This window comes from Tenrec ecaudatus, chromosome 3 (genome assembly GCF_050624435.1).
Source record: "Tenrec ecaudatus isolate mTenEca1 chromosome 3, mTenEca1.hap1, whole genome shotgun sequence".
NCBI classification, from domain to species: Eukaryota; Metazoa; Chordata; class Mammalia; order Afrosoricida; family Tenrecidae; genus Tenrec; species Tenrec ecaudatus.
In genome coordinates, this window is record NC_134532.1 from 147,501,559 (window position 1) to 147,514,295 (window position 12,737).

The window sequence follows — 12,737 nt, forward strand, 5'->3', positions numbered from 1 at the left end:
CTATGAGCAACCAAACCAAGTGAAAGAAGTTTCCTTGGGAGTGTAGCCTGCTTCCAATAAACAAGGACATTGTGGAAAAGCTTGCTTGCTTTTGGCTGGGTCTGAATACAGCCATCTGACTTATTATCTAACCTCTAATTCCTTGGATGCCCACTGATTCTGGGAATTTTCAGCAGTCTGCCAACAACTTGCTGACCTTGGATTCACCCACCTCTGCAGTCAGATGCCTGTCATCAGACCTGTAGCAACACAAATCAGGAGAAGCCTCCAACCTGACATCTGATCCATGGTCTTAGAATTTGCCCTTCTTTTCAACTGTGTGACCAGCTTTGGTGTAGTTGTTATGCAATATGCTAACCTCAAGGTCAGCATTTGAAACCACCAGCTGTGCCCAGGTAGGGAGATGGGGCTTTCTGCTCCCATAAACAGTTAGTTTTGGAAACCCAAAGATGTAGTGGGTTTCCTGCCCTATCAGCATCGACTCAGTGGTATGGAGTTTGGTTTTTAGTTTACAACTGTGAGCCCTTTTTCTCGGTATAATCCTATCTGTATATGTGAACATGTAAGTTTCACTGGTTTTGTTTCTCTAGAGAACCCAGCCAAAGATACCCACTTACTATTCAATATAAGCCACGTTCTCCAGTATTAGCTCTCTGTGCTTACCTTCTAAGAACCCTGGTTTTCAAGTCTATGGATGGCAGTGACAGCCTAAAGTCCACTTTCAGAGTACCCACATAGCCTAAGCCTCCACTGAAAGCTTTCTGATCATTAACCAAGAATCCCTCGGGCAGTGCCTTTGGGAGTGGATTGCCTCCACCCATCAACAGACAGCCCGAGGAGGGGCAGTCTCTCTCTTAGGGGCTGGCTTAGGTGTGTTCTTGATGGAAGTCACCATACTGGTCTGTTCCTGACAACCTTGGTCAGATGGCCCCAGACCAATCTTGTAAGCCCTTGTATCTAACAGCGTGCATGCATGTCCCAATTGTGCAACTGCTCCAGCTTCCACAGTCCCACCTGTCACTGTGATCTACCACCACTCATGCTTTGTGGCAGTTTCCTTTGCCTCCCCATGCCCTTTTAAAGCATTGTATCGCAACAAACACATGGACACCAATTTAACGTTGGGTTGGTGGCCTCCCTCATCTGAATTTGGCTTGTCCTAACAAATGTCTCTTTACATGATATAGGCATCCTTTTGTGTCCTCCAGTATCAGTAGAAGAGTGATATTTTTATCTCCGACATGCCTTCTCTTTTTCCTTAACAGACTTGGAAGGAGAAGCAGAAGACTATTTATTTAGACTCCTTGGACTTCTCGTGTCCGTAAGAAATGCAATGTCCCTCTTTAGATTTGGGCTTTCATTATTCCTAGTACCCAGACTAGTAATACAACTACCAACCAAGAAAAAAGACACGAAATAGACTATTGCATGAGCTGGGCTTATATAGGTTTTCCTGGGGCTTGAATACTTCCCATTATTTTAGTGAAAGAAACCCTTTTTCCCCTAAGGTGGAACCTGCCCTACCCAGTGTCTGCTTACTCACCTGGCTTGGGGATCCTCAAAAGTCTTGCTGTCCAGCTGTGCCTCACACAGAGCTTGAGGAGGGGGTGGAGGAAAGTCATCCAAGCCATTCACCAGGCTTTCCAGGCTCTGAGGAGGAGGAGGAGGAGGTGGGGGTGGGAGAAGAGCTTCAAATGTGGGGCTACAAGTGGCATTGGGTTGCAGGTCCTTCACAAACACTTCATCGTCATAGTCCTCACGAGCTGGTGGTGAGGCTTGAAGGGCCGACTCGGATATTCGGAGGGAGATCCTCCCTGGAGTGCTTGGGGCCCTGACAGGTATGTCTGGGTCAGAAGTGCTGCTTGAACTTGGAAAGCTCGGCTGCCTTTTGTAGTGCTTCCGGTTTACAAACTCAGGCAGCAAGGATTCCTCAGGAAGGCTGTCCTCCAGGACCGTGGGGGCCCATTTCACTCGTGGGGGAGGTGGCCTCTGAGGCAATGAGGCCCTTTCCCTCATCCCCTCCTTGATCCCATTCTCTAGGCTGATGGGTTCAGAGCCTCTCACACTTACAGGCTGGGTCAGGCTGAGACCACTGCTTCTGGGGGTCGGTACAGGGGTGATTGGTGAAAGAGGCTGCTGCCCTGGCTGGCCATCATCATTCCCGGTCTGCTGGGTGGCTGCAGCCTGTGAGGAGTAGGTGGCAGGCAGAGAAGAGCTGAGTGGTCCCATCCTGGTATCTTGGAGATGGCCCTGCATTCCTGCTGGCAGTGGCCTGGGGCAAGGTGTCCTATTGGCTTGCCTCTGAGAGTCCTGGGGTCCAGGACACTCGCTAGGAACTGAGGGGCCGCAGATTGTTCTGCAGCTTGTACCACCTGGATGAGAGTTTGTAGGGTATATGAGCAATGACACCTCTTCTCGGTCTCTTTCTGAACAACTGAGTGACCTGGAGTGGGATACAAGGCTGAGAGTTATGGTTCTGAACAAAGAGGCCGCCCCTGAGCCCAAGGGCCTAGGAAGAAGGGGGACTCCACTCCTACTCCCGAGTTGAAACAGGATACCAGACAGGTCTAAGCCCCTACAGAAAAGCATCCCATGGAAAACTTGGGCTCACCAAGTGCCTCCCCTTTGCTACCCTTCTCGCACGGTTCTTAAGGCCCATACACATCACCCTCTCCCTCACAATGCAGCTTCTGTGACCCCACGTGTTGACTCCATGGGTCATAGAGGGAAACTGCTCCACAGTTTCCTAGGCTGTCATGGTTACAGTGGCAGATCACCAGACCTTTCTAACACAGTGCAAATGGCCTGGGTTAGAACTGCCAACCTCTAAGGAGCGAATGGCTTGGGTTATCGGGGACCTTCTTTTTGAGGCCAGCCTCAAGATAGAAAAGGAGACAAGTAGATCTTCAGCTCCCCTTAGGACTTGAGAACTGGTGTCTGCTTGCGGGCTCCCGCTAACAATGCTGCCTCGTTCCTCTCCTGGAGCGATCCTTAGGGGGGAGGCTTGTTTGGAGAGCAAATGTGCCAGCTGCCGATTTTGAAGGTTTTATTTACAACTTTCCTTCAGTGTCCTAGGGGTTTTATTTCTTAAAAGGAAAAAGAAAACAGAAGGGGAGAGCCTTGCCTATGGAGTTAATAAACAGTTACCCCTGGAAAGAGAGACTACCGAGAATAAGCAAATACAGTACATGGTGATTTAAATAGCTGTCCTCTTGGCTCCAGGGAAAAAGCCACCAATTTTCAATATTTTTGTTACTGTGTTCCAAAAGCAAAAACAGAAAAAAGATAAAGAAAACAAGTCCACAGGCTGGTTTGCCTGCCGTACAGGCAGGGATGTGAGGAGGCAACCTCCAGCAGTTCCACTGCCATGGGTGGATTCCGTATTTGCAGCCTCCCTCCCGGCTGGCTGTGCGAGTCCATCTGGAGAGCAGGTGGCACTTTTTCACTGCACAAATCTGGCTCCTCAAAGGGAGCTGTTGCACAGTCTTAAGGCCCAGTGACACCCAGCGCCTGCCAAGTCCTGGGGTGCCGGGTAAGGGCAGCGTAACATGCAGCCAGACCACAAGAATTCCAAGAAGAACCTCTCAGACCTCCAACTGCTCGACGCTGCAATCATCCAGGGACTGTTTCTTCACCAGGACCCTCTCCACGAGCCTCGAAGGGCAGCGGCACGAGTGTCCTTTACTTCCATGTCTCATTCCCTTTGTCGCCCCTGGCACCTAGCCCCGAGTACCCTCTCCATATGCATCTGCAGGTGAATGCGTCTCTCCTCAGCATCCTGCAGCAGGGTGGGCCTCGGTGGCACAAATGGCTAAGAATGTGGCTGCTAAGGGGACATGGAATGCACTGGAATCTGATGTCTTGATGACTAATGCAGGCACATTCATTTTATTATACATATATCACAAGGCTTTTAAAAAGAGGTATCACTAAACATACAATACAATAACAAACTATTATCCTTTGAAGATCTGACCGAGTAAACATGGATTGCAGTGGATCCTCCCACCCCAAAGATGTGCATTATTAGTGTAGGATGTGTCTTAAGGTAGAAAACAAGGAGGTTACAGCAAGGAAGCAGAGCTGGGGGAAATTAGATGCAATGCAACATGAAGATAAAGGGAGATGGAAAACGACAGGGCCCTGCTCCCTGAGGAGCTAAAGAATAGGAAGGTTGCCACTGGAGCCAGCATCCGACACTCAAGACTTTTAGTCTCAACTGCAGAAAGAAAGTTCTGTTTGTTAAAACTAACCCCTCCTGGTATTTGTGCTAAAGCAGCACCTGACTAAGATGTTTTCAGTTTCTGTCTGATGCTCTTAGTTCAATTCCTGAATTTAGAGGAGTCATATGAAATTGGGAAAGTTTGAGGGTAGTACTGTCATTGAGTCGATTCTGACTCACAGGACCCTGTAAAACAGAGCAGAACTGCCTGTGGGATTACGAGATCATAACTTTTTAAAAATCATTTTATTGGGGGCTCATACAACTCATCACAATCCATACACACATCAATTATGTCAAGCACTTTTGTACATTTGTTTCCCTCATCATTCTCAAAACATTTGCTTTCTAATTGAGCACTTGGTATCTATCAGCTCATTTTCCTCCTCCCTCCCCGTGCTCCCCTCCCCCATGAACCCTTGATAACTTATAAATTATTTTGGCATGTCTTACACTGTCCGATGTTTCCCTTCACCCATTTTTCTGTTGTCCATTCCCCAGGGAGGAGATTATATGGAGATCCTTATAATCTGTTCCCCCTCTCTTCCTCACCTTCCGTCTACCCTCCCGGATCGCCACTCTCACCACTGGTCCTAAGGGGTTCATCTGTCCTGGATTTCCCCGTGTTTCCAGTTCCTATCTGTACCAGTGTATATCCTCCGGTCTAGCCGGATTTGTAAGGTAGAATTGGGATTATGATAGTGGGGGAGAGGAAGCATTCAAGAACTAGAAAAAAATTGTATGTTTCATCATTGCTACATTTTACCCTGACTGGCTCGTCAAATCCCCACGGTCCTTCTGCAAGGGGATGTCCAATATCCCACAGATGGGCCCTGGGTCCCCACTCTGCACTGGCTCTCATTCACAATGCTATGATTTTCTTTCTTTCGCTTTTTTTTTGGGGGGGGGGGGGGGCTTTGATGCCTGATACCTGATGCCTTGTGATCTCACAGGCTGGTGTGTTTCCTCCATGTGGGCTTTGCTGTTTCTCAGTTAGATGGCCACTTGCTTATCTTCCAGCCTATAGGACCCCAGATTCTAGATCTTTTGGTAGCTGGGCACCATGAGCTTTCTTCACTACATTTGCTTATGCACCGGCTTTGTCCTGATGAAGGTAGAAAGCCTCTTCTTTCTCCCATGTGGCACATGCTGGTTTTGAACAGCTATGCCACTAGAGCTCCCTGAAGGTAATACTTAAAGGTTGACATTGGTACAGAATGTGGCTATTTTGTGTTGTTCCAGGAACAAGTATAGGAAAAAAAGATTTCGTTCCAGTACATTTTTTAAGGGCAGTAGGTGTGTTTTATTTTCATTAATCATACAAATAATTTTCTATAGTATCCCAGGGCAGATTGGAGAATTTGGTAGTCCTTTTGGAGACCCGGAGGCCGGTGGGTTCACAGTGCAGCTTGTCGCTCGTGTCCATCTTGCAGGTGACTCTTCCTCCACATCAGTCTGGTGGACGATGGAGGGGAACAAATCCTCCTGGATTAGATTTCACTTTGCTTCTCCTGCTCACAGGTCTCTTTGGTCGGCAGGGTGTTCTCCTGCGTCTGTTTTCTTCAGCTTGGCCTTATCGAAGCTGGCAATTTCCCCCATGTCTGGCTTGTCTGCCATTTTCTTGAAACAATCCCTGGCTTCCAGACGAGCTCCTGGGCAATCCCACTCTAGGCGCTGCAGCCAGAGACCTCCAGTACATTTTTTAATGGGTGAGAGAGACTCCCACAAAGTCTACTAACCTGAATCCAGTAAGTCTCCTATTCACCGACTGGCTTCTGGACAGCAACGACTCCAAACTTCGACCTCAGAGATTTCTTTTATTTTAGCAGGGCTTGACTTCACTGCTATTTTGCCCTTGTTTCAAACTAACCAAAGTCCTCACCCTCACCTTGAACAATTCCTTCCTATTAGGTGCAGGTGCAGCAGCAGCAGCATGGGACTGAATTAATTGTGGTGGAAGCATGAAGAGCAACAGTGCAGGCTGCTCTTGGGAACTGGGCAGGTAGCTGCTTCCTGACTGCCTGCAGGCTTTCTTGGAGAGCAAATTATTGAAAAGGTGGAGGCAGAGAGAAATAGCTGGAGTAAACAGAAGGAAAATGGAAGGAACTAGCTTAAAAAAGACATTGCCATCATTAATAACGAGATAATGGTATAAGCCTAGTAAAATAGGGGTATAAAGTGGTGATAGAATAACATGCATGGTATGCTGCTGCAGGCCTCTGGCTCTGTGGAAACCTGGGTATTCTGACTAAGTCCCGCGTGCACAGTTCAAAAAGTCAAAATCTAGAAAACTACCCATTATAATTTTCCACCTCGGAGAAATGATTTTGATAGAAGTTGGTTTTTCCCCCTCTTAAGACAGCTAACTTCCCTGCTACTACTTATACTTATGTGTGGAGACTGATTGTGAGCCTTATTTATTTTTTATTGCACAACTTACACATTTCATATGGATAAAAAAATGAGTATCATTTACAGCATCTGGCCTTGAACGAGTGTTTCTTATCCAGTACTTTGAGGTTTATAAGGTGCATCTTAAAAATGCACTACTGTGGAAAATGAAGATGACTTAAATCAAATAGGGGGAGGGGAGGACTGGTATACCGCCGTCCTTCGAGCGGCGGAGAAAGCTTCATGTTTCCTTTTGACATCATTAAGTGCTGGAGCTCTTGCAGGACAAATCGGATGCTGTAGGAATTCTGCCATTTTGCTGGCATTGATACGGCTCTGGGGTGCACTGTTCGTCAGAACTATAAACTCATATTAATTTTTGTTACAAGTATTCCACAGGGGGCTGCTTCTGGGTTTAGGTCCATATTCTTTCTATTTTCAAGCGGTATATCTGGTTTTGGTAAGTTGTCCAAGCCCGTGGTGGCTGCCATTTTGCATGGCTGGTGGTCCACAAGCCTTATTTGTGACTTCAAGTGCTTCCTATGAGTTCGATTTCCTCAGAGAAGCTGTCTATGAACTTGCTCCTTCCTCCAGCACTGCAGTCAACGGGATCTTCTGGGCACAGAACTGGGAAGCTGGGGCATGCTACTAGAGAGACTGCATATATGAGAGCCAGAGGATGTGTTTGAGAAGCGCCTCTGCAGTCCTTATTCTGATGTCCTCACTCTTTAGAAGTCAACCGTTTCCTCTCATTCAAAGCCTATTCTGAATCCATGCTATTCTTAGAGTCATTTAAAAATTAAATCAAAGAGCTCTCCTGGCCTACAAACTGAAAAAGGCAGCACACGTAACATTGAGTAGTATTACAATTCTGTCATGAAACAGCAATCATTTAAGTGTAGTCGCATTCGCAAAGCAGAGAGCAGCAAAATCAGTGCACATACCTAGATCCAGGGCCAGCCGAGGAACACGGGTCCTTCTCAAAAAGACCAAGGCTATTCTTGTCCCCAAAAAGCATATCCTTGAAACACAAGAAAAGCATATTATCACTAACAAACAGTATCTAAATTTACCGGAGGTGGGGGGCCAGGTGACTTTAGTGAATACCCACTGTTGTCTGGCACCGTGTTGGCATATATATTAAGGCTTAGATTCTATTGTGGAAGGCTGCACTCTAGCACAGGAGCCCTAACTCTGTGTGTGTGTGTGTGTGTGTGTGTGTGTGTGTGTGTGTGTGTGTGTGTGTGTGTGTCTGGAGATAAGCACAGATGCCATGAGTTCTTTGTTCCTTACCCAATGTAAGGAACCAGTAATGTGGCTAGCCTTAGACAAAGCTGGGCAAGTCGAGAGAACCCTATTTTAACCTCAGGAAGAGTGTGGTAGCAAGTAGAGTAGATTACAATTCCCAAGCAAGCCCAGAGAGTGGCAGTTTGTTCTCAGAAACTAGGGAGCTTGCCTGCTGGTGTCCTTAAAACTTACCAAAACATGTTATCGAGTTTAAATTACAAGTTGGGTTCCAGATGGCTCTGATACAAGGCTACATGGTCAGGAATCATACCCTGACAGCCATCTAGAAGCCCCAGAACCAAACCTATAACTCTTTTAAAATTTACAATTACATATGTAACCCAAATCACAGTCCTTTTCCTGCTTCTGTAGTCGCACCGACAACAACAATGAATTGACTTGCCACCAATCATGATTTTGTGATGATTTCCTGTTTCCTATCACATAAAATTGGTCAAATGGTTGTGAATCAGAGATCTCCATCTGCGGCTGCACCTTGCGCATGCTGATGGGTTCCCTCATCCAGGATAACTGTTTTGTTGTTGTCCAAAGACTTAATAAGGGAGCCCTGGTGTAGTAGATTTCTCCACCAAAGAAAAGTTGACGCTTTCTACTTCTGTAAACATTCAGTCTCAGAAAACTACAGGGGCAGTTCGACCCTGTGATAGGGTTGCTATGAGTCAGAATTGACTCGATGGCAGGGAGTTTTCAGAGTGAGGGGTTAATAAAAGGGTCTCTATAGAACATGTTTGAATCTAGGATCTTTCCCCTCTAGCACAGTGATACGCTACCATAGCTTCTCCTTTAATCCTTCAAGTCCTAGGATGTACTATTAACCTCACTATATAACACATAGCAGAGGGAAGATGTGGACCGTCACAGGTGCCTCCCGTAAGCAGAAGGTTCCCTAGATGTTATTAACAGTTATCTCTAGAGTTCAAAAAATCTGTTAAACCTGTAATCTGATGATGAAAATGAATGCAAATGGCTGAGCTTTTGAATGGCAATTGGGAGATATGGGAGACAATAGCAAATATTGAATTTTTCAAAAATCTCGAATGTTTTAAATCATAATTAGGGAAGATAGGAAAGTAGCTTGTATTTGGGTTGAACTAAATTCCCTCTGGGGATACTATTATACCCACATGGGATATCAGTAACTAGGGGTTTTCAAGAATAGTTTTTGTTCACTGGTTTGTCTATAAGGATATGGATGAGGGGGCTTCCAAAAGTTCAGTGAAAAAATGCAATTAAAAGATAGTGGAGTTTTCCCACAAGCTTTTGGAAGCTCCTGGTCCTGTCTTAAAAGAGTCAGAGGTCAGCTTCTGATCACATAAAATGCGGCTCCTATGATCAGGTTGACAATGAAGACGGGGCTCTTGCTACTGGTGGCAATAGTCAAATCTCCATTATTTAGGAGACTATACAGAAAGTAGAAAAACAAAATCCACATATAATCCTTAAAATTCTCTTACTACTTTATTTCACATGTACCCTGCTCAAAAGGCTAGCAAGCTTTTCACTCTTTCTCATTTTCTCTTTCAAGCAATAAAAAGAGTCAAAGGCTAGCTGAAGAAGAAATAAACACCTGTATGTTACTGGTAAGCAGAGCTACCCCTATATTGGGCAATCACTGCATGCTAGACACTGTGTTAAGTAATTTAAAATACACAAATTATATGCCTGGAATTGGACTAGCATATGACATTGTTTTTGTAATTTAATCTTTAGGATTGGCGGGAGGGGGGGGGACGCAGAAATGCAGCTCAAAGAGGTTAAGTATCTTGCCCACAGTTAACAAAGTGGAGGACCTGGGATTCAAAGCCTAATATCTTTCCTTGGAATTATAGATTGCTGACTGGTCGCTATCAGACTTAAATGCCTTGAAGAACAAAAATTAATCCTATGTGTCTAAATTCAATAATAACATTGTTAGGCAATAGGGATTCCTCTTCATGAAACCTTAAGATCCTTTTAAAGTTTTTCCCATTCCACTCTTCTTTGTTGACATGAATGTGTGCCTTTGTCAATAATTAACTGGAAAAACTTCCAGGCCTCATTTTGAGTTCCAAGCCAGTGAAATTGAAATCCATTTTCCTAGGCTATTGTATCCTTTGCATTTCAGCATGCGAGTGAACTGGACTTCTGTATTTATAAGATTTGTCCCCTAGAATATCAAACTTACGGTCAATTGCTATTTATGTGAATATGCATGCAATTAAGGGATGTTAAAAATTCATTGCCATCCAGTTGATTCTGATTCATAGTGATTCCGTACAGGACACGATCGAACTGCGCCCAGTGTTTCTGAGGCTGTACACGTATATGGGAGCAGATAGCCTCATCTTACTTCTTTGGAGCAACCAGTGAGTTTGAACCACCAACCTCGAGGTTAATAGGCCAAGTTTAGCCCGCATTACAGCAGAGGATGTTAGATCCTGTATTTTATGGAGGGAACTCTGTCTCTTGTCATTCAAAATGTCTTCTTCAAAATATATCATTCAAGATATTCTTTAAGAATATTGTGGGGACTACAATCAGTGTTATCAAACAAAATGTGTATAAATTGGCAGATGGAAAACTGACTTGCTCACTAATCCTTCAAAATCCAATTCATCCACATACAAGAAAATCAAAACAAAACCCATTTTGACAGATTTTCCTTCTGTGAAATTCCTATTTCATTTGATTGGTTTGATTTGAGCACTACTAAAGGATTGATTTCCTATAAACTGGTGAGAAATACAAAGTACTTATTATAATAATTTAGGCAAACACAGTGGCTAAGGCAGGAATGCAACAACGGCCTCACACGTAAGATCCACTGTGAGGATCACACAGGACTGGACAGTGTTTTGCTTTATTGTTTATATGGTTATTATGCGTTGGAACCAAATGGATGGCACCTAACAAGTCAGGAATACTAAGTATAGAATTTCGCCAACAGACATCTGATTAAGCATCCTATTTACCTTGGTTAAATTATCTCAAGATTGTTATCAGTCCTCATTCTTTATTAAACATGTTGCTGCTAGGTCCCATCAAGTCAGCATAGTATATTTAATACTGTAAACATAAAGTCTACTGAACGCTAATGTTGGGTTCTGAGTTATTCTATCTTTGTGCCCAATGCAGTATGAAGACACTACTACTATGGACTATAGTTTCTGTATCTACTAATTGAACTAGAGGACACCCACACTCCTCACAGACCACATGATTAAGTTGCAAAGATCAGGTCGTTGTGTGAAAATTGATGCTACACAAAAACCACCCAACCTGTACTGTCAAAGTCCTGCTCAGCCCCTACTGAGGCCTTCCCCTTCCCCGGCCACCTCAGGAAGCTCAGCCCCCAATACACCCTGCAGGGAAGGGCAATCAATCTTTCAGAGGCAGGGAAGATTGCATCTGGAAGACAAGGCCCCCTCTTCTCCTACCCTCACTGAATGCCTCGGACTCACCTAAAATGCCCCAAAGCAGGCTCTGTTGGGGACAGGGACTAACTATCCTGACTGTGGGCTGGAGGGCCTGGGTGCTGCAAGAGGAATGCGTGCAGCCCCTGGGTGGCCCTGTCCCCTCCAACCCCATGGGAATTGACAATTCATAGCTTTCTGCGAGGCTACCACGGTCAGGCCCGGCCTCTGCTCTTGACCTTAAATTGCAGTTGCCCCTGGTCACCCACTCACCAACTCTCGGCCTGTCCAGTAAGTGGTACTGAAAATGCATAGGGGAAGCATAGAAGCTGGTCAGCTGACAGGGCTAGGAAGTGGGAAAGGGGGAGGGATGTGGGCCCTGGGCACCTGAGTACCTAGTCTCAAGGCTCCTTCTGACCATAGCTGTTCCTTTCCTGCTAACCCTTGGGAGTGAGGACAGTCCTTGGGGTCACACATCCTGCCTAGGCCAATGGCAGTCTACCTTCAAGACACCAGCTGCTGCTGTCCTAGATTCTCCCTCTGTAGGTACCCATGATCTGCCTGGCAGTGTCCTGGCAATACCCCAGTCTCACCTCTACTCTGTCCCACATGGGAGTGAAACCCTGTTCCCTTTCCCCTGAACTGGGTGGTAACATACTATCTAATTTGAGCTTCTTTTCCACTTGCATAGGAGCCCTTCTGGTGCAGTAGGTTACACACTGAGCTGCTAACCACAAGGTCCTAAGGTTGAAACCACTAGCTGCTTTGAGGAAGAAAGATGTGGCTTTCCACTCAGGTAAAGATTTCCATTCTTGGAAACCCACAGGAGCAGTTCTACTCTGTCCTATAGGGTCACTGTGAGTCGGAATCGACTGAAGGGCTGTGAGCTTTATGGAGCATCACAGTCCACTCTGGGACTATAAGTAGCTCAGAATGATAGCTCTCTGCAGTGATTAATTGAGGCTTATGAACGACCAATTTTCATACACAAGAGTTGATTTCCATGACCTTGTTTTGGTGGCAAAAACTGTCCTTCCTAATAAACTTTTGTAAAGGAGCTGAATCTTTGTCAAAAGCTTGTAAACGCTGCTCTCCTCAGCTTGTAGCTGGCAGGATCAAGTGGCATTTGGTAGAAATGCCAAGATTAGCTAGCACCCAAAATACAGGTCCTGTTTCCGTTTTAGCCAGACTGATGCATTCTAGAATGTCACTTAATTTTTAGGAGTTCTTAAAAGCCAAGAGGAGCAAACTCCTGTATTAGTACTGTCTCCAAGGCTTACTACGAATGGTCAGGATTCTGGAACCTATGTCAAAAACCAGACTATAATACCCTGAAATAATAACCACAATCATTATGTGGCAGACAAGTGTTCTGAAGGGCCACAAAGACGGTAGATGATGGAGTCATGACAAGAAGCAGGTCA

The 12,737-nt window shown here is 45.3% G+C and overlaps 1 protein-coding gene and 1 pseudogene across 2 annotated transcripts in view; both read right to left on the minus strand.

Annotated features, from left to right (window-relative positions):
- Nucleotides 1-12,737, minus strand: part of SHROOM3 (shroom family member 3) — a 108,692-nt gene that overhangs the window by 20,610 nt on the left and 75,345 nt on the right. For both annotated transcript variants that reach the window (XM_075544168.1, XM_075544169.1), the window contains 2 exons: nt 7,558-7,634; nt 1,544-2,443 (listed from right to left, as the gene is read on the minus strand). In XM_075544168.1, the coding sequence (XP_075400283.1) occupies nt 1,544-2,443; nt 7,558-7,634 (977 nt within the window). The remainder of the gene's footprint in view (nt 1-1,543; nt 2,444-7,557; nt 7,635-12,737) is intronic.
- Nucleotides 2,450-7,551, minus strand: LOC142442816 (thymosin beta-10 pseudogene; annotated as a pseudogene).